Source organism: Gymnoscopelus microlampas, assembly GCF_963454915.1.
Source record: "Gymnoscopelus microlampas genome assembly, chromosome: 22".
NCBI classification, from domain to species: domain Eukaryota; kingdom Metazoa; phylum Chordata; class Actinopteri; order Myctophiformes; family Myctophidae; genus Gymnoscopelus; species Gymnoscopelus microlampas.
The window spans coordinates 46,074,275-46,096,550 of NC_139959.1; the positions used below are offsets into that span (position 1 = coordinate 46,074,275).

General features: G+C 44.0%; 2 protein-coding genes across 2 annotated transcripts in view; both read left to right on the plus strand.

The window, feature by feature from the left end:
* Window positions 1-22,276, plus strand: part of LOC311039182 (uncharacterized protein) — a 66,271-nt gene that overhangs the window by 29,287 nt on the left and 14,708 nt on the right. Inside the window, exons 17-21 of the mRNA XM_084048851.1 lie at window positions 1,399-1,488; window positions 9,920-10,160; window positions 11,272-11,330; window positions 12,828-14,676; window positions 21,449-21,622. Of these exons, the coding sequence (XP_083904977.1) occupies window positions 1,399-1,488; window positions 9,920-10,160; window positions 11,272-11,330; window positions 12,828-14,676; window positions 21,449-21,622 (2,413 nt within the window). The remainder of the gene's footprint in view (window positions 1-1,398; window positions 1,489-9,919; window positions 10,161-11,271; window positions 11,331-12,827; window positions 14,677-21,448; window positions 21,623-22,276) is intronic.
* LOC311039066 (piggyBac transposable element-derived protein 4-like) lies at window positions 3,344-8,990 on the plus strand (the record flags this gene model as incomplete). The annotated part of the gene is made up of 4 exons (XM_084048708.1): window positions 3,344-3,728; window positions 6,245-6,331; window positions 6,509-6,583; window positions 6,725-8,990. The coding sequence occupies 4 exons, from the start codon at window positions 3,344-3,346 to the stop codon at window positions 8,593-8,595; spliced, it is 2,418 nt and encodes an 805-aa protein (XP_083904834.1). The 3' UTR covers window positions 8,596-8,990.

Genomic DNA, 22,276 nt, shown 5'->3' on the forward strand with positions numbered 1-22,276 from the left:
AGGTTTGTCACTGTTGTAATTTATTTTGCATTAAGAATAAAGCATTCTAATCACATACGCACAGCTTTGCTCCCTGGTAAGACAGCCTAGGGGCTGACTTGAGAACGGACGCACCTCACGCTCAAATCACCTACAAAAAACATAAATGAATCTGACTGCTAGTGTAGGAATTGTCTTAACAGATTGGCTGCCAGAATTATTTATTCATTTTCTACAGTAGACTGCCAGACTTTTTCAATGAAAAAATAAAAGTACTCAAGAGCCGAGATACAGAATTTTTTAAGTTTTAAGTTAACAAGGAAGTGGATGGGAGTCTAAATCTTCGAAAAATCATATCTCCTTGGTCTTTGGGTCAAAAAAAAAAAAACTTTTATTTTGATTTTTTTTTTTTTAAAGAATGCAGATCTGCGTGCTTGGCACCGTCCGTTCTAAGGACTCAAAAGAACGCAGATCTGCGTTCATGGCAGCCAATGTGTTAAATGCCGGTACGATCAAAATTTGGTCGTAAATTGCTTAGTGAATCGGGGCCAATGTGAGTACGTGTTCAGCCTGACTGACTTTGTGTAGGCCTAGGTACTTTAGATTGATTATAAATGTGAAATATAAAGCTAGGGATTTAATATTGTAGACAATAGGTGCTTAGTTCATTAAAGGTGTAGTTCACCCCAAAAAATACTTATTTTCTATCAATTACTCACCCAATGAAGCCTTGAATTCATGGAGATTTTTTTGTTTTTGTCGCTTTCTTGAGCCAATAATTTGATGACCGGTAGGAGACAACTCAAGTCTCCTACCGGGGACTCCTTTAAGAAAGGCTTCACCATACACTACATGTGAGCTACAAGCCTATATTTACACAGTATACTTTCACTTTTCTGGCTAAAAACATTTTATAAAGAAAAAAATCTTCATCAATGCATTTAACTAGGTAAGTGACTCATCTTAACAGTTAGTGTTCATCTTTATTAGGCCATATTAGCTCACGTGTGTGTTTTAATTTAATTTGAACACTTGAACAGCCTCTGCATTATTTGCAGAGCCCTCTGCGACTAATGCAGTGAGTGTAGGAGTAGGAGTCAGACCATCCGACTCACAGGCAACCATTTTTAACAGCGAATAATAATGGTTATTGTGGCGATTTACAAACCTAAGTCAGTTTCTTTTCATCCATGGTTCTTTTTAATAACTAGAAAGGAAATGGAGGGGAAACGTGAAAGCTAAATAAAAATGTATTGTGTAATATCTGCATCTGAGGTGACAGAACACCTTCTAGATTTCACCGAGTGCAGCAGGCAGGTTACAGAAAACAGTACAGGAAAACCTTGTGCACTTTATTTGTTAACACAAATGCAATTCATTTATTATTGTTGTCTGTTGTCTTTCCTAACTCAACAATAGTTGTAACATCAGACCATCATGAAGCTACAGACACTGACCCATCAATGTCAATTCCAACGTCAACAAGTACAGGAGTCTCTAAAGCTAAAGGTAAGCTGACACTATAATATATGTGCTATGAGCTGTTCACATTATTTACCTGTAGTCTGTAGTATTCCTTTAAGTGCTTCATATACTGAGTTAAAACAGGGTCACATTGATCATAATGGGGGGCCATAGCTGAGTGGTTAGTGAGCCCGCCTAGGGAACCAGAGGCCCTGGTTGCCCCAGGTTCGATTCCAGGCCAGGCCAGCATATGTGTCGATGAAATGAAATTTGTCCCTGAGCAAGACTCTTAACACATTGACTGCCAAGCCCGTAGTCCTACGGGCCGTTAAATCCAACCGTTAAGTGCCAAGCCCGTAGTCCTACGGGCCAAGGTCTTTTTAATGGTTTACATTAGATTAACCCCTCAGGCACTTTGTTGGTTAATCTCTTACATGAAAATTACGTAGAAGTAAAAAAAAAAAAAATCTGAACATGTGATCACACAAAACATCATCTAAAGCAGTGATCAGGCTCCCAAACCTAAAGTTTAATCCCAGCGATCTCTCTCTCTCTCTCTCTCTGCGCTGCAGTAATCAACAAAGCCGCATGGCAGGTTCGTTGTGGAAGCGTGTGCACATCACATTCCACGCTGGTAATGTGCACGCGCATCCATGCACTCTGACTGCCTGTAATCACTGGATATCAGCAGCTGGCTCTATGGGGGAAGGGAGGGTGTGCACGTCAATGCTCGCACTCGTAATGTAATAAAATAAAAACATCTGAACTTGTGATCACACAAAACATCATCTAAAGCAGTGATCAGGCTCCCAAACCTAAAGTTGAATCCGAGCGATCGCTCTCTCTCTCTCTGCCTCAGCTGGCTGCAGTAATCAACAAAGCAGCATGGCCAGGTTCGTTGGGGAAGCGTGTGCACATCACATTCCACGCTGGTAATGTGCACGCGCATCCATGCACCCTGACTGCCTGTGAAGGGAGGGTGTGCCCGTCAATGCTCGCACTCGTAACGTGCACCCGCAGCAGCCTTTCCCACACACAGGGACAGATCATAACACAAACACACAGCATGTTACCCCTTTGATAAACTGACTGATCGTGCCGCCAATATTGTTGTTTTGTAAATAAAAAATAAAAACTCTTCTGGATCCAGGTCATTGTGACCTCAGATCAAAGCCACTGTGGAAAAATAACAGGTGTCCTGAGATCGGAAACCTACAAAAAGGGCACGCGCGGAGCCCTCTTTCTGTGCATTTTCAAAAAGTTTAGTAAGAGCCGATCGTCATTGAGAGAGAGAGAGATATAGATAGATAGATTGATAGTTTGATAGTAGTAGTAGTAGTAGTAGCAGTAGCAGTAGCAGTAGTAGTAGTAGTAGTAGTAGCAGTAGCAGTAGTAGTAGCAGTAGCAGTATAGTAGTAGTATTAGTAGTAGCAGTATAGTAGTAGTATCAGTAGCAGTATAGTAGTAGTATTAGTAGCAGTAGTTGAGAGTTGTGATCGAGTGAACGAGAGATACGAGTGTGAGATACGTAAGTTAGATTGAACGAGAGATACGAGTGTGAGATACGGTGAGTGAACGAGTGAATTGTACGTGAGTTTGTGTGGGAGAGTTATATTGAGTGAAAGAGTGAATTGTTTGTACGTGAGTTTGTGTGTGTGAGTTGATATTTTGAGTGTAGTAAGTGTGAGTGATATATATATAAATCCTACTGAGTTTTATATATATATATATATATATATATTATAGATAGAGAGGGCGTGGAGGTAAGATATAGAGTGCAGTAATAGGAGTATTTATAGGAGAGGTGATCGGCGTTATAGGGAGAGAATAGGAGAAAATAGGTGGTAATAGAGAGGAGATAAAGTTTATATTAGATATAGTGTACTGTGAGAGAGTAGCTATGGTAGGGAAAAAGCGCAAGAACACCCCCGGACCTGGTCAGCAGTCCATGGAGAGGTTCTTGGTTGGGGCTGGTGCAGCAGCCTCCCAAGCTCCGGTGGTTTATCCTCCTCCTGTGGACCTCCAACCAGGGCCGAGTGTCGGCACCCAGGACCGCGAGGACCTGCCCCCCGGCCGTAGGAGCGATCCGAGCAGCATGGTCCTTCGTCCCCGTCCTCCTGCGAGCCCTGACCGGGCCGGGGCCGGTGGCAGTGTTACGGGGAGCGAGTTGGGGTCAGGGGTGGAGGGATCCGACACCGACGCCGACAGTGACAGAAGTGGTGCCTCTGAGGGCTCGGCTTGGGAACCGGCGGCTCTCAGTCGGGGCAACAGTCCTTTTTCCAGTGGTAAGCATACTTTTTTTATATCGTTTTATGTGTTACAAGTTGATTTGATCGAGTTGTATTCGTTACTAGTTCATCTGACCGTGCGTTTAGTTGATTCAATGCAGAAAAGTAAACTATCGTCGTTGCCAGGTTTGCTAAGCCATGGTTCACATGACGCTAGTATCTGTTTCAGGGCTAGGTCTGCTAAGCCACACTGGACTTGTTTTTCTGTAAATCTGCTTGGAAATGATGGTAATTGTGGTTGTGATTTTGTAGATGGACTATTTTCACCTTGTTTTAGATATGTTTGAAGTGCCCATGTGGCCTATACTCGGCTATTCGCTTCTTGTGGGCTCGTTTTCATAGACCTGGTTGCTTATTACTTTCCCACGATCTGGCAACATAGACGACAGGCTGTGGCCCGATTTTCGTTACTGTATGTGGCTGCGGTTCTCAACCTGTGGTTCGTTGGCCACAACGGAGCGAGCCTCGCACAACGCCAACTGAATAAAATGAACAGATCTACACGCTTTTTGAGCTTGTAGATCTGTTCATTTTATTCAGTTTTCTTGTACAACAACAAATCCACGGTGAGGCCTGTAGGAGGGCCATTCAAGCAAGCCGCAAAGGGAGCCTGCAGTACCACCACGGGCCAAGACACCATCACACCAGAATGAAATGTTTGGGGCGGGGGAGTCTGGTGCAACGCTCAGGTCCTGGACCTGGTAAGACGGAGGAGGAGCCCGGCCAGGAGGCCACCCACAGAGCCTAGCCCCTCCACGTACCAGAGCCTTTCCTCTCCCCCATTCCTGGCAGAGTAGTTTCGGACAAGCGTATTGAGTGGCCCTGTCTTGCCCTGTAGGACTGACCGTGGGTAGCTACTGGGACGTAAGTTGGGGCTTGATCAACCCTGGCTGGGTCACCTGGGCGAGGGTGTATGTTGCGAGACCCGAAACATCCTATGACCCCAGGCTACAACACTGATGATACGTCCCAGGTGCATCCATGTGATGTTTTTTCGTTATAGTTATTCTATTTATAGTGGCTCATAGGAATTTATAGACTACGTGACAACCAGGAATAGATTGGTGACCACCGGAAAGACGGGTGACAGCCGGAATGTAGACGGCATCCGGGAGCAGTTTGGGTTGGCGGCCCAGTCTGTGTCTTCCGTGAGGAAGAAGCCCAACAAATCCACGGTGAGGCCTGTAGGAGGGCCATTCAAGCAAGCCGCAAAGGGAGCCTGCAGTACCACCACGGGCCAAGACACCATCACACCAGAATGAAATGTTTGGGGCGGGGGAGTCTGGTGCAACGCTCAGGTCCTGGACCTGGTAAGACGGAGGAGGAGCCCGGCCAGGAGGCCACCCACAGAGCCTAGCCCCTCCACGTACCAGAGCCTTTCCTCTCCCCCATTCCTGGCAGAGTAGTTTCGGACAAGCGTATTGAGTGGCCCTGTCTTGCCCTGTAGGACTGACCGTGGGTAGCTACTGGGACGTAAGTTGGGGCTTGATCAACCCTGGCTGGGTCACCTGGGCGAGGGTGTATGTTGCGAGACCCGAAACATCCTATGACCCCAGGCTACAACACTGATGATACGTCCCAGGTGCATCCATGTGATGTTTTTTCGTTATAGTTATTCTATTTATAGTGGCTCATAGGAATTTATAGACTACGTGACAACCAGGAATAGATTGGTGACCACCGGAAAGACGGGTGACAGCCGGAATGTAGACGGCATCCGGGAGCAGTTTGGGTTGGCGGCCCAGTCTGTGTCTTCCGTGAGGAAGAAGCCCAACAAATCCACGGTGAGGCCTGTAGGAGGGCCATTCAAGCAAGCCGCAAAGGGAGCCTGCAGTACCACCACGGGCCAAGACACCATCACACCAGAATGAAATGTTTGGGGCGGGGGAGTCTGGTGCAACGCTCAGGTCCTGGACCTGGTAAGACGGAGGAGGAGCCCGGCCAGGAGGCCACCCACAGAGCCTAGCCCCTCCACGTACCAGAGCCTTTCCTCTCCCCCATTCCTGGCAGAGTAGTTTCGGACAAGCGTATTGAGTGGCCCTGTCTTGCCCTGTAGGACTGACCGTGGGTAGCTACTGGGACGTAAGTTGGGGCTTGATCAACCCTGGCTGGGTCACCTGGGCGAGGGTGTATGTTGCGAGACCCGAAACATCCTATGACCCCAGGCTACAACACTGATGATACGTCCCAGGTGCATCCATGTGATGTTTTTTCGTTGTAGGGGGAAAATGCCAGCTGCATGCCCCCTCCCTCTGTCTGCACATTATGGCTGTCATAATATAAAAGACATCAAAGCATCCGTTCAGGTCAGGCCACATAATAACAACAACAAAAATCCTGTAGGTCAAAGGGGTTTTGTTTTTGTTATGTTGTTTTTCTGACCTGAACTGAAGCCTTTGATGTCGATCAGGCATGTCTATTTGATCTCATATGTGCCTTTTGTCAGTCGCTCTGTCTGGATAATGTTTGCTAAATGCATAATATTCACCAAAGTATTTGAAATTGTATTGTAGATGCTGAGGAGGAGGTACTGGTGGGTGCTCTGGAACTGGTGTCTGCCATGGATGCAGATGATGATGATGATGATGACGGTAGTAGGGGTGAGTGAATTGTCAATTATAGCACATGAATGAAAAAATGCTAAAACCAGGGTAATGGTAAATGTATTCTCTCATATTTATTTATTCAGTGTATATATGCATGTGGTCTGTGGATGATAAATGCTTTGCTAAAGATGGACATAATATCTAAAAAAAAGTATATGTTATGTTACACAGGGTCGCATGCTAGTGGTGAGGAGGAGGTGGAGGAGGGAGCAGTTGGTGGAGCGGTTGGTGGAGCTGGTCGTGGAGGTAAGAATTATTATCGTGTGTGTGTGTGTGTGTGTGTGTGTGTGTGTGTGTGTGTGTGTGTGTGTGTGTGTGTGTGTGTGTGTGTGTGTGTGTCAAAGAAAAAAGTATTTTATGGTAATGATCTATTTCTATAATTCACAGGTGGTGCCAAGGGCAAGAAGGACAAGGGTCCTCCTCCTGTGTGGCATTCCACAGGATGGTGTCCTCGGGACATCCCCTTCACAGCTGGGACTCCGGGTCCTCAAAACGCCGCTGCTGCTCTGCAGTCTGATGAGCCCGTGGACTTCTTTGAGCTGCTGCTGTCGGATGAGTTGTTGGAGGAAATCCGCACTCAAACCAACCTCTATGCCGAACAGAAGCCGGACAGTGACAAGAAGTATGGCAGAGCAAAGAAGTGGAAAGCGGTGGATCTAGACGAGCTCAAGCGCTTCCTGGGGCTCTTTCTTCTGACAGGAATCAGCCAAAAGCCTGAGATCGCCATGTACTGGTCCACTGATGAGTACGTCGAGGCCGCCGTCTTCCGGAAAGTGATGCCGAGGAACAGGTTCCAGGCCATTTTGAGCAACCTCCACTTCGTGGACAACACCATCCCCCGCCCTGTACCAGAAAAGCCCGAAGACGTAGACAAACTCTGGAGAGTCCGCCCAATACTGCAGTCCTTGCTGGCCAATTTCCAGGAGATGTACCTGCCGAGCGTGGACATCAGTCTTGATGAGGGAATGCTGTTGTGGCGGGGACGCCTGGAGTTCAAGGTCTATGCCCCACAGAAGCCGGTCAAGTACGGCATCAGGTCGTACATTTTGTGTGATTCAGCAACAGGCTACCTCCACAACATGCTGCCATACTGTAAAAAGAAGCAGACACTACCTGTCATCATAACAACACTCTTAGGCAGTTTAGCTGGATGTGGATATAGGCTCTATATGGACAACCTGTACAATTCAGTGGATACGGCCATTATGCTCCTGAACAAGAAGACATACGTCTGCGGGACCCTGCGTAAGAAGCGAGGACAGCCACCAGCCATCGCAGATGTTACCCCTTCAAAGCTGCCACTGGGGTCCACCATCTCTCGCCACTCCAGGGACGTGATGGTACTGGCATGGCGAGCCAAGAAAACAAAAATCGTCACGATGATCTCCACCTTACACCCTCATGACATGCTGCCCGTGTCCAGGAAGGAGAAAAAACACAGCAAGAAGGTGGTCGAAGAGAAGCCTGTGTGTGTTATTGAGTATAACAAACACATGAACGGGGTCGACAAGCTAGACCAGAACCTCAGCTATTACATGTGTACCAGGAAAACGAGGAAGTGGACAAAAAAGTTCTTCTTTTATATGCTCCAGATTACCCAGTTCAACGCCTATGTGATCTACAAGGCCAGGCACCCAGCTGGCAAAATTCAGAACTTCTACTCGTTCATCTTGGCAGTAGTGAAGTCCTGGACCACCCGCGGGAACATTGGGGGAGTGGCCCGTCCTCAGCAGGGTAGGAATGAGGCCCCGCCTGCTGAGGAGGGGTCCGAGGAAGAGGATGAAGACGGAGAGGAGGGGTCCGAGGAAGAGCAGGAAGACGGCGCCGCCCGTCCTCAGGAGGGTAGGAGTGAGGCCCCGCCTCCTGGGGATCGCCCCGGAGCTGCCCGTCGTCAGGAGGGTAGGAGTGAGGCCCCGCCTCCTGGGGATCGCCCCAGAGCTGCCCGTCGTCAGGAGGGTAGGAGTGAGGCCCCGCCTCCTGGGGATGCCCCACGTGTTAGACACCCATTGCCACCAAACGTTGACCCCGAGTCCAGGCTGAATGACAGACTAGATCACGAACTGATCAATTTCCCCAAAGCAAGTTCTGCTAAGAAGTACCCACAAAGGTGTTGTAGGGTTTGTTCCCGATCGAAGCTACCGTCAAAGAAGAAGGACGGGAAAAACATCCGGAGTGAGACAAGCTTTGAGTGCAAGTCCTGTCGTGTGCCCTTGCACCACCAATGTACACATCGGTACCACACTGTAAAAGACTACTAGAGTGGCCTCGAGAGCCGGGTGAAGGGTAGACGCACGTTGATCCGCTCAGGGTGCTGCAAAAAAAAGAACTTTATTTTTGTTTATTTATTTGCGCTGATTGCACTCAATTTATTGATTTGAATGATTAGTATTTATTATTATTTGATGTAGTTACATTTACTTTGAAAGCACTTTGTGAAGCAGCTGCTACTATGTTGTTCAACCTACCAACCTCAACCTGCCTATTCATACTGCTTCATGCCAGGCAGATATTTTACTTTTATTTATTTATTTTGCTCTAATAGCACCAATTTGTTGTTGTACTCCCTAGAGAAAAAAAAAAGGCAAGCTTGTAGATCTGCAATGAATGTAGTATTGAGATTTTGAATTGTGTGGGCAAAAAGTTTGGAAAATGACGCTCTCGATGAATATATTGATGTTGCACATCACCTTTGAATTATTATTATTTATTATTTGAAAAAAAAAATGAAAAAAAAAAAATATTGTGAAAAATGTTGTTTGAATTGAGCACTTTGGAGCGAAACAGAGCAATAGATGTACAATCAAAAGCATTTATTTTTTATTTTTTTTATAAACAAGTATTGTTTACATGACTGATGTCAATGAAGGCCCTAAATAAATTTGAAACACTTTTGAAATCAAGTTATGCCTCTAAATGTGTGTCATTTACTAAAACGCTCATATCTCAGCTTCTGAAGAAAAAGGCCTCTTTTTGGTGAATACCAAGCTGTATTCAAACTCCTCTAGCTAAAGAACAGAGCATGGTATCAACTCACTTTCTTTTCCAGATGAAAGAAGAGATTCTAAGCTTTTTTTTGAGATATTCTATGTTTTCATAGTCCTAGTACAAAATGTTCTGTGGGCCCTCAAAAATGAGTCAGAATGGTCAAAAACCTTGGCAGTGGGAGAGCCATTCTAGAAAACCCCTTGGCAGTCAATGTGTTAACCCCTAATTGCTCACAGGTTCTCATTGGAAACAAGACCGCAAGGACGACCTGTTAAAAGGAACGACCTGTTAAAAGGAATTATCCTTATCCTTATTATCCTTATAATGAAACAGATCTAACATTCCATTCACATGATCACTTTCCATCCAGATATGTTTAGACTGGAAGGCTTGTTGGCTAATCCAATGATTGATGAGCCCATTTAAATTCCCCCCCAAAACAGACAGAGGTGTATACAAACATTTGCTAAAATTCCAATAACAGGGGGATGGAAAGTCTTTGCATTTTCTTTATTTTATGAATGTTCAGAAACATGTTTAAATGGGTTTGGCACAGTGTATCACCAAGAACTACATTTTCATTCCACTTATCTTCAGATAATCACTTTGTCGATGAACACCGGCTTGGCCTGGTTCAGAGAGTGACCATGGTCAAACCCATCCTGGATCTGCTCCTTCAGGAGCGTGTTATCATCAACGAGGGCTACGTTAATGTGATGGTCAAGCCCACCCCTCAGGATCAGATGAGGGAACTCTACACACTCCTGAACTGCAGAAAAGCCAAAGACATTTTCTACAAAGGTCTTGAAACAAACGAGAAGGGTCTTCTTGATGAGCTGTAAGTAATACTCATTTATGTTCATCTTTAGGCCAAACATTGTATTTTTACAAGACAATGTACCTTTTCAGGCCATGATGCTTTCACTAGCATGTGTCATTCTCATTTATCCTCTTTCTATTTCCAAGAGATTTATACTTCAATGCCAGTATATTCATAAGTCTTACAACATTAACTAGAATTGTTTACCCAATATTTTCATATATAGTTCATCTTATGTTTGTCATTTTTTTTTGTCTTAGTTATAACCTATGAAAATGTTAATTAAGTTACTGACAATGTTTAGTTCTATAATGTAATGTAGGATTTGGTAGCACTTGATATCCATCCCATGTGTATAACACATTATACACATCCTTAAAAGGTATTGTAAGGCTGATCATAATCCTTTATGATCATATTTATAAGAGCTTATACATAATCATAATGCTTTATAACAATAACCATAACACATTATAAAGCTTATTATAATGTGTTATGGTTATTGCGTTATATAAATGCATAAATGCATTATGACAGTGAGTATAAGGCATTTTAGACATTATAATACAGCATTAAATGATCATAAAGTAAAAAAATGGCCACTTATAATAACTTATGATCATAGTGTAATGCATTATAACAGTAATTATAATGCATTATTACACTGATTTAAAGGCGATAATAACACCTTATAAAATTATAATAATGTTATTATAATTAAAGATTATAATGCCTTATAAGTATGTTCATGATGCGTTATACACATAGGATGCATAGCAAGTGCTACCTTAGATTTATATACAGTCCTATAGAGCCTATAGTATTTATATAGAATTGTTAGATTTATATACAGTCCTATAGAGCCTATAGTATTTATATAGAATTGTTAGATTTATATACAGTCCTATAGAGCCTATAGTATTTATATAGAATTGTTAGATGTATATACGGTCCTATAGAGCCTATAGTATTTATATAGAAGTGTTAGATGTATATACAGACCTATAGAGCCTATAGTATTTATATAGACTTGTTAGATTTATATACAGTCCTATAGAGCCTATAGTATTTATATAGACTTGTTAGATGTATATACGGTTGGTAAAACATTTTGTACATTTCACAACAGGGGCCCTCCTCCATCACTCAGTGCAACACAACCCAAAGCAGCAGCTACATCTGACCAAGGTCAGTGTTTAAAGTGTATTGACCCTAAATGGAGACATTTCATGAAGGTATATATATGCTTGCTATGCCTTACTGTTGAATTCCATTCAAATTATTTTCATTTGACATTAATCTTACATTACACTTATACAGTCTTACATAGGCATGTAACGATTTATCGTATATCGATTTAAATCGATTCAAAGTGGTGACGATTTAAATCGATGCAATAAAATATGACATTGCGATGCAACCAGCAGAGGGCGCAATCGAGTCAGACTCCCTACCTTGTTCTCCGCCTACTATTTTGTCCCCTCAGGGCCACCATAGCTGCCTGCGTTCGTCTCTTCTTCACTCACTGAACAGCAGGCTATGAACGGCAGAGTGGAGTTCATGTCCTCTCAGGGTATGAAATCTAAACAACAAGGCGATCGCACTGCATAAAGAGGGAAATGTGCGTCGCATGTAAACATGTTTATTTGATTGATGAATTGCCCAAACTATACCGTTTACCCCCTCCCCCGTCTGACGACGTTGTTAGCTGTCTGATTTAAACTCTGTAGGAAACATACAACTGATATGCTTAATGAAAACGGATAATTCTGGAGCTCCTCGGTGCGGCTGCAGAGTACAATGAATAATAATCTAATTTAATAATTTAACAATTGTATCAGACCGCTGATAACGCCAAACTCCTTTCAACACTGTCTTTCAGATATATAGAGAATTTCATTGATATTAATCAATTAATTCTTATCTAATCTCATTTGGAGCAGTTTAAAACAAACTTATTACTGTACATAAATGTGTTGTTTTATACAGAATACTGAGAATGTAGCATAGATAAAAAATAACTTGTAAATCCCAAGGCTAAGCCTTAGTTTGTTTATTTAAAGGTTAATTTATTTTATCTGGGATATATGTTTTTAAAATTCATTTATTTCATAAGACTTATATATTTAAAGTTATTATTTTACAAATAAAAAAGTATATGTCTTAATGTGACAGTTAATGCATGTACCTCGTGAATAAATGCATTTAATTTCATGTATTAAAAGATAAGAGAAATATAGTTTTTTTTAAATACATGATTTTTGTAAAATAAATAATCAAGGTTTTCAGTAATTTGTCTGGAAAATAAATGTGCTAAAAAAATCGTAAAAAAATCGTGAAGAATCGTATCGTGAACCTCGAATCGTGATTCGAATCGTATCGTGAGTTGAGTGAATCGTTACATGCCTTTTAAAGTGGCTTTTGGGTGGATGGTGTGTGGCCATCACAAAAGTAACATCCATATTTGATTGGCTAAATCTTGTCACAAACGTAATATCGAAATTCGATTAGCAAAGCTTTGCTTGATTTAATGCTCCAATTTATTTTTCATTTTATTGTTTTAAAATGTCCAAAAAACATTATAAACAATAAATGAAAAAAAGTCATTGAAAAAACACAGCCGGTATCTGGTAGATATTCTTCTCTATCGGCAAAATTGTTAAATAATGCCTTTGTTAATTACAGAGTCATTGGTGAAAACACGTTATTCCATCACTGAATATGAAGATAAACTTCAAGGCAAGATCTTCATGACATATCTGCCTGTAAAGTTGGACAATGAGCCAAAGATGAAGTTTGAAGACGTCTATGTCCCTATCTACAATGTAAACATCAGTTTCACAGAAATCCACAAACATCATGAGGTCAGACAGATGGAGATGAACAAGGCTGTAGAGGACAACCCAATCCAACTCAGTGAAATCTTCAAAGACCCTTCTTCCGGAATAAACATAAAAACTGTGCTCACCGTCGGTGTCGCAGGAATTGGCAAAACCTTCCTTGTACACAAGTTTGCCTTTGACTGGGCCAAGAAATGTTTTCCCCATGATCCACACCTTTTGTTCCCATTCAAGTTCCGGGAGTTAAATCTGCTCAAGGGAAGAAACCTAAGTTTGGCAGAGTTAATTCATGAATGCATCGAAGAAACCAAATTTATTGAGGATGAAGATCTGAATGTCATCTTCAACACATTGCAGAAGTCAAACGACTACAACAGCAGTCCCTTCAAAGCTATGTTTGTCTTCGATGGATTAGATGAAAACCAGCTTGAATTACATTTCAACCAAAAAATGGACCTGGACCCGAATCGATCCTATCCAGTGGAAGATCTGCTTGTAAACCTCATCCAGGGGAAACTGCTTCCCTCTGCTCACATCTGGATAACCTCACGACCTGCAGCAGCCGCTCAGATCCCAGAGAACTTTGTTGACAGAATGACAGAAGTACGAGGGTTCACTGATAAACGGAAGGAGGAGTACTTCAAGAAGAGGTTCAAGAAAAAGTTCAGAGATGAGAACGAGGCCAACTCAATGACCAGCTTAATCATCTCACACATCAACAAATCAAAGACCCTCTCCACCATGTGTGAAATTCCAGTCTTCTGTTGGATCACTGCTAAGGTTGGGCAACACATAGGGACGACAGGCAAGCTGCCCGAGACCCTGGCTGAGATGTACTGTCAATTCCTGACGGTTCAGACAAAGAGGAAGAAGGAGAAATATGATGGATCAGAAGAGAAAAACAAACAGAAGCTCATAGAGGCTGAAGGAGAAGTTCTTCTGAAACTGGGTAAGCTGGCATTTGACCAACTACTCAAAGGTAACATCATGTTCTATGAGAAAGACCTAAAAGCGTCTGGTCTTGACGTGAACAAAGACTTGATGAACTCAGGCATGTGCACAGCGTTCTTCAAAGTTGACGGTGCTTGCTTCCAAGAAACGGTCTACTGCTTTGTTCACCTGAGTATCCAGGAGTTTCTGGCTGCAGTCTACCTGTACCACTGTTTCACACAGAGGAACATGAATGTACTGAAGAGATTCCTGGAAGTTGATGAATACAACCTTGACAGTTCCCTCTCCGACTTCCTGCAGGCTGCTATGAGAATAGCTCTGTGGAGTGAAAATGGCCACCTGGACCTCTTTGCCCGCTTCCTCCATGGTCTCTCATTGGAGTCCAACCAGAGTCTGTTAGGAGGCCTGCTGGGTCAGACAAAGAACAGCCCAGAAGAGATCCAGAGAGCCATCAACAACCTGAAGGAGATGAAAGATGATGACATCTCTCCTGACAGATGTATCAACATCTTCCACTGTCTGATGGAGATGAAGGACCCCTCAGTAACTGAGGGGATCCAACAGTACCTGGAGTCAGAGAGCAGATCAGGGAAGCAACTCTCTGAGATCCAGTGTTCAGCTCTGGCCTCCATGCTGCAGATGTCAGAGAAGGTTCTGGATGAGTTGGACCTGAACAAATACAACACATCAAAGGAGGGGCGACAGAGGCTTATCCCAGCTGTGAGGAACTGCACAACAGCCAGGTTAGTAGTCATGTGAATGTCAACATGTTAAAGCAGCTTTCACTCATAAACTACATTCATTCATTCAAATTAAATAAAAAAAATAAACTCACACATGCGCAGAGAGAGAGAGAGAGAGAGAGAGAGAGAGAGAGAGAGAGAGAGAGAGAGAGAGAGAGAGAGAGAGAGAGAGAGAGAGAGAGAGAGAGAGAGAGAGAGAGAGAGAGAGAGAGAGAGAGAGAGAGAGAGAGAGAGAGAGAGAGAGAGAGAGAGAGAGAGAGAGAGCCTCCACGTGGCCTCCCCTGTAAGTAGCTAAAGAGTAGTTGCAAGGTTGCATGCCCTTTAAGCGAAACAAATGTCTTCACAACGTCCACCGACCACAGCCCCAGCGCTAGCGCTTCTCCAGCTCAACGTCGAAGGTCTCACCATTGCCAAGATCAACATCCTTGAGCACATATTCAGCAAAAACAACGTGACAGTGATCACCCTGCAGGAGACCCACCAGGAAAATAAGAACATCCTGAGGGTCCCTGGGTACACCTTGGCCGGCCACATCGCAAATAAACATCATGGCACTGCTACATTTGTCCGCAAAGATATGGCCTGGTCAGCCGCCGGACAATCTCCAGAGGGTGCAGAGATAGAATACATTACAACCAAAGTGCAAGACACCACCATTGTCAACATCTACAAACCACCACCCAGTAGACTGGTCCCATCGTCCCTGCCAGATGTCCCAGCCCCTGCCGTGTACGCTGGTGACTTCAACAGCCACCATACAGACTGGGGTTACAGCAGCTCCAACGCTGATGGTGACTTCCTGATAGACTGGGCCTCAACTGTCGATGCTACACTCCTATACGACCCAAAGGAGCCACGCACCTTCTACTCTGCACGATGGAACAGCACCACCAATCCAGACCTGGCTTTCGCAAAATGGCAGAACAACCAGTCACTCCCAGTAAGACGCATCCTGGACATGTTTCCCCGGTCACACCACCGACCGTCGCTCATCACCATCCCATCCTTGGTCCAACCAGTGCAAGGGAGGGATGTCAAGAGGTGGAACTTCCGGAGAGCAAACTGGGCAGGCTTCACTAAGCAAGTGAACAAGGCAGCTGTTGGTCTACCACACCCGTGCCCCAACAACTTGAACGATGCCTACGACTCGTACTGCAAAATGCTGCTGGCTGCCGCCAAGGACAACATCCCCCGCGGTGTGCGCAAAGCCTATGTCCCCTGCTGGGATGAAGAATGTGAACAACTCCTTCGCTCCCACACAGGAGCACAAACCAGCGGACGACCTATTCTGCAGGTTAAATGAGAAACGTAGGCAACGATGGACTGAGACAGTAGAGTCAATTGACTTCACAGTCGACAGGGGTGGCAGACCCTGAACAAGCTGACTGGAAGGTCAACAACTCCTCCGCAGTGCCCCATCACTGCAAACTCCATCGCGTCGCTCCTGCTGAGTAATGGCCGCTTCCCTAACGCAGACAAGGACTTCAATAGAACAACATCAGCAAGAGTCCACGAGCTGCTCAGGGCCCCAGGATGCGATTCCAACCTATCCATCAACTTCACGACGAAAGAGATCGATCTGGCCACACAACGCCTGAAGACTGGTAAGGCACCAGGCATAGACGGCATCCACCCAGAGTACATGAAACATCAAGGCAAGAAGGCAACTGACTGGCTCTGTTCCTTCCTTTCTGCATGCCTCCAGTACTCAAAGCTGCCAAAGATCTGGCGTCGTGCTAAAGTGATCGCCCTGCCAAAGCCAAACAAGCCGAGCGATGACCCAAAGGGATACCGGCCCATCTCACTGCTGTGCGTACCCTTCAAGCTCCTTGAACGCCTCATCCTGGCACGCCTCACCCCAGTGATCGACCCCCAGCTGCCCAAAGAACAGGCTGGCTTTCGAAGCGGTATGTCAACAACAGACCAGGTGACCCTTCTGTGCCACGACATAGAAGATAGCTTCCAGGCAGGAGAGAAGGCGGGTGCCGTCTTCCTAGACCTCACGGCTGCCTACGACACTGTCTGGCTGCGTGGGCTACATATGAAGCTTCTGGAGACCATCCCAGACAAGCACATGGTGAGCTTCATAATGGAGTTGCTGAGCAACCGCAGCTCTCGGCTACACACCAGTAACGGCCAAAGCAGCAGGGTGAGAAAGCTCAAGAACGGTGTCCCGCAGGGCTCAGTGCTAGCACCGATGTTATTCAACATCTACATCCAAGACTTACCCACAACAACATCAAGGAAGTACGGCTATGCAGACGACCTGGCCATTTTGCTCAGCAAGCCATCCTGGGAAGCAGTAGAAGAGGGCCTCTCTGAGGACATGAACATTCTGTCCTCATACCTGAAGAACTGGCGCCTGAAGCTCAGTGTTGAGAAGACCGTATCAGCAATGTTCCACCTTTACAACAAGGAAGCAACCCGTGAAATTAACATCATGGTTGAAGATGCCCGGCTACAGTCTCAGTCCTCCCCGACATACCTTGGGGTGAAGCTGGACAGAACACTGTCATTCAAACAACACCTGGACAGTGTCAAGGGAAAGACCACCGCCCGTGCCGCATTGATACGCCGTCTAGCCGGTACTACGTGGGGAGCCACCACAAATACACTGCGCATCTCCACCGAGGCTCTGGTGTTCCCCGCCGCTGAGTACTGTGCCCCAGTCTGGAGCCGTAGCCCTCATGTGAAAAAGCTGGATGCTGCCCTCAACAACGCCCTACGGACCGTCTCCGGATGTCTACGAGCCACCCCATCATACCAACTACCTGTCCTCGCTGGAATCGCTCCAGCAGAGGTCAGACGAGAAGCCGCCACGCTGGCCCTTGCTCGGAAGGCACAGATGAGTGAATCCCACCTCCTCCACAAGGTCGTCACGGAGACACCACATCGCGTGCGCCTCAAGTCCCGGCGCCCATTTGCCACACAGGCCCAGGAACTGCTCCGCACAACACCAGCGGACACCTCCAAGGCTTCCTGGGTGAAGGCAAGATGGAGGGACCAGTGGAAGGCAGCAGAACCATCCAGGCTCCACAAATACATCGAGGACCCAGCAGATGTTCCTGGCCAGCACCTCCCACGCAAGGAGTGGACAACCCTCAATCGCCTGAGGACAGGTGTTGGACGTTTCAATGCATCAATGCACAAGTGGGGTCTCACAGACAATGCCCATTGCGAATGTGGGGATCCAGAACAGACTGTGGAACACGTTATGACCAGCTGCCCCAAATTCCGGCCACCTAATGGTGATCGTGGTTTAATTGACCTAGACAATGACACACTGGACTGGCTTGCTGCAACGGAGCTGAAGGTCTAAGGACATACGACAGAAGAAGAAGAAGAGAGAGAGAGAGAGAGAGAGAGAGAGAGAGAGAGAGAGAGAGAGAGAGAGAGAGAGAGAGATTGTAGATCTATCTACAAGCCCACAGTGTGATCTAGATCGTGTGTGTGTGTGTGTGTGTGTGTGTGTGTGTGTGTGTGTGTGTGTGTGTGTGTGTGTGTGTGTGTGTGTGTGTGTGTGTGTGTGTGTGTGTGTGTGTGTGTGTGTGTGTGTTTTTTTGGGGAAATGTCTCCCAGGGACCCAAACTAGTGAAAAGATCTACACAAAGTTGTGAGCTTGTTGATCGGCTAATATCACTACCCAAGCAATGAAAGCCAGGTGGACCAGCTTATAAATAACCACGACTGAGACCTTAATAAAACACTCGGTTCAGGAAAATAAAAGAAGACATAATACCACACATTGTTTTCTGCTTTGTTGCTTTCTGCTGTGTGTAGTAGGCATGAGTGTGTAGATTTCAATATCGGTGATATTATTAATAACCAAAAATGTAGTGTGAGGACTTCTTAATATCTTAAGGATAATCAAATGAATAACCATACATTTGGAATTATGAGTATTTAAAATTAAGAGTCAAAAATGTAGGCACCATGAAAATCAACTTATGACTAAACACAAGCTTAATTTGTATTTAACCTTAACTTTAAACCACCAATAAAATAATGAAAGATTATAAAATAATCAATTATCAATTTATTTCAATAAATCTACAAGATCTGAAGGGGGAAAACGTTCTTGTCTCGGCAGAGCCTTCTTAAGATGTGTGTCAACATATGTCAATGTTCTATAAGGAATAATAATTCAACTTGAGCAATGACCAAACTAGATTTGACATTAAAAAAAATATATGAATTTATTCAATCAAACCTAAGCTAGGCATGCAACATTCATTAAAAAGGAAAATCTCAACATTAAATGTAATAAAAGTTCTAGCTGGATTCAGATGGAAGCTAAACCTAACTTTAAATCCTGTAAGAAAACAACAGTTAAATGAAATAAGAATGATATGCCATGAGCAGCTGAATTGATCTTATTCAAGAGTTGTTCCTGTGTTTACCGCACATCACAGTTGTCATGTGATGTGTCCGATGTCCAGTGATGAACGTTGTCAGTTTGTGACAACGTGGTGGAATTGACGCTGGTTTTAGGGTGAAAACGTGAAGTTGTAGTTGTCGGTCCGTCCTATTGTCTCACTCAGTCCTCTGAGGAGCCAGTTGTGTTGAGCAGGGGCCAGTCAGGAGCTTTGTGGCAGGCTGTACTATCTTTAGGGATGCCTAGGCCAGGCAGAAGAGAAGCAACTTGGTCAGGTTCAGATCGTCTGGGGGACCTCAAGTTGTTGCGTCTGGCTTGTGAGAGAATCTGGCCTTCCAGCCACGGAGGTGCGGTGTGAAGAGCTTTGTGGGCATCTTCTTCTTCGCAGTCCCTTGCTTCCTCGCAAAGAGGGGTTAGGTCCTCCCGAGCAGTCAAAGTTAAAAAGTGGGGTTACACACAGTGCTTATATACGTTGCGTGTTGGCAGTAACATGAGGCTGTTGCAACACACGTGTTCTTTCGAAATACATATGTTGTTGTTTTGAGGCAAAGACTTGTCCAGAAAGATGTCCATCTTGGGAAGATGAAGTCATGCACTCGTGCATTGCTCATGGCTTAAATTACACATATTCTGCAAATGTCGTGTTTATTTTATTTACACAGTTATTACAAACCATTGAATCCAGTGCAGTAAACTACGATGAATATGGTGCAAATAGTATGTCATAATTACAATCAAAATCATGATTAATGAATTGGAATGATTACATGAATGAAACATTCAAACATTATGACATGAGTGGTGACATGAATGGTTACTTGTCAATAAGTCAGGGTGTTATCTGTGGGATGATAACATAATCCAATAAAGGGAAACAGTATTATAATCCAAGAATCCTGATCCATTATGGAGTCTCTGTTGTCTGTAGTGTTCCAGTGAGTTGGAGACAAACATCTGAAAATAGAATGTACCAAGTTTCGCAAACCTTCAAAGCGAGTTCTCAATCACACTTAAAAGTCAAACCTTGCGTTAGTGAAACTGTCATCTCTATCCATGATCCAGGTTCTGTGGAACATTCCTGAGGGTCAATAGGTCAGTTTAACTGACATGTAGATTGAGCCATCAGTATGTGACAGGGAGAAGGGCACAAATGTGTCCATTTGTTCATCCAATATTGTAAGTGTGGAAACTGTATAAACAGTAATTGTGCTTCTTCATCAACCCATAGTTACTACATGTGTAAACTGTATAAGTTTATAGAGGCATTTTGGTTGTCCCAAATGTCCCATGGCCAGCATCAAGTGAAACAACAGTGACTGTGTATTGTAGAAGTTGAGGCATTACATTTAGTTTGACTCTGTTCCCACAGATAAATATAATCAAAATAGCAGATCTACAAGCTCACACCACCTCACAATGATCGGCTATTTAAAAAAAGTCTAGGTATTAAAAGTCCTTAAATTGTCACTTCACTGTCATGTGGGGACCCCCCCACAATATTGTGGACCCAGACCCAGAGGTTGAGAACCACTGGTATAGAGTCCTGGGAGACACTGGTTGGTGAAGGGTTAAGGGGTGTGTGTGTGTGTGTGTGTGTGTGTGTGTGTTTGTGTGTGTGTTTGTGTGTGTGTGTGTGTGTGTGTGTGTGTGTGTGTGTGTGTGTGTGTGTGTGTGTGTGTGTGTGTGTGTGTGTGTGTGTGTGTGTGTGTGTGTGTGTGTGTGTGTGTGTGTGTGTGTGTGTGCGTGCGTGCGTGCGTGTGTGTGTGTGTCCTCTCTGTACTATTTACAAGTGTCCTCAATATCAAATGAGTAATGGATCATACCATTAGTGAAGGGGTGTACAGAGGATGGTCTTTTAAACAATGAGCTTGGTCATAACTTAGGTTTACACGTTACTTAATATATCAATGCAAGTTCCATGCTGTAGTTTAGAGACAACTTTCTATCTGTTCTTACTGACATTGTGTTAACGTCTGAAGAACCAGATAGAAGATATGTTCTGTACGACCGCAAAAAGATATTTTGCGGTCTTACAGACTGTTCATCTATTGACAGAACATTTCTTCACTTCACTGCCATAGAGTGGAGCAACAGCAGCGTGTTGTGATCGTTTTTATTATTTAATGTTTGTAGTCTAATCAAATAAGAACAGTGGAAAGTTATGAGCACAATGAGCTGGCCAGATGTATGGAGAATCGGGATGACTGGAAGCAACGATGGAGGGCTCGTCTGAGGACGACCTAGAGAGACATTTCAGTTAAATATGTGTTCAATCACGGCTTCTTATTTACTTGTCCATAAAAAACATTTCAGGCAGAACCAAAGGTAACCTCCTTGACAGTGAACATGACTGATCTGTTTTGTATCTCTGATTTTACATTTAATCTGTAATTACAGACTTGTTGACTGTTACCTCACAGAGGAACACATTGAGGTTGTGGCTTCAGCTCTCAGCTCTAATCCTTCACATTTGAAAGAACTGGACCTGAGCGGAAACGGCTTGGACGTTTCCGGACTAGAACTCATCTGTGCTGGACTGAAGAGTCCACACTGTTGTCTGGACATTCTCAGGTCAGATTCATTTACATTTTGTGTTTTGATTTGTATCAGTTCTGTTATAGTAAGTGATTATAATGTAGTTATGATGGTGGTACTTTATTTGAAGAGTGTGGTTAAGGTTGATATCATGGTAGGAGTTCTGGGGAACCTTCCGGTTGCCGAGCGGCCGCTCTACCCCTGAACCACTGCCGTCCCAAAGTTTTGCCAGTATATAGTTAAAGTACAAAAGTATTGGCATCAAAATATGTCATATATGATTATATATATGATTATAAATTGATAATAAAAAAAAATGCTCCTCATTGACTTACATTGTACGATGAAACAGCTCTCAAAGTCATCCTTTCAGCACATAAACACACACAAACAAAGCTGATTCAGACAATATAAAACATCACCAAACCCAGTACTGTTTTTTTTTTTTTTTTATAATAAAAAATGTAACCTTCCTGTTGATTTTACTATTTCAAAACCAGTCCGGGGTTTTCTTCCTAATAAAAATTGTAAAATCAGCAGGAAGTTAACATTTTTATTTAAAAAAAAAACACAGTACTGGGTTTTGTGATGTTCTATATTGTCCGAATCAACTTTGCGTTTGTTTGTGCTAAAAGAGTGACTGTTTCAGTGTACAATGTAAGTTCAACTAATGTATCATTTAATGAACCA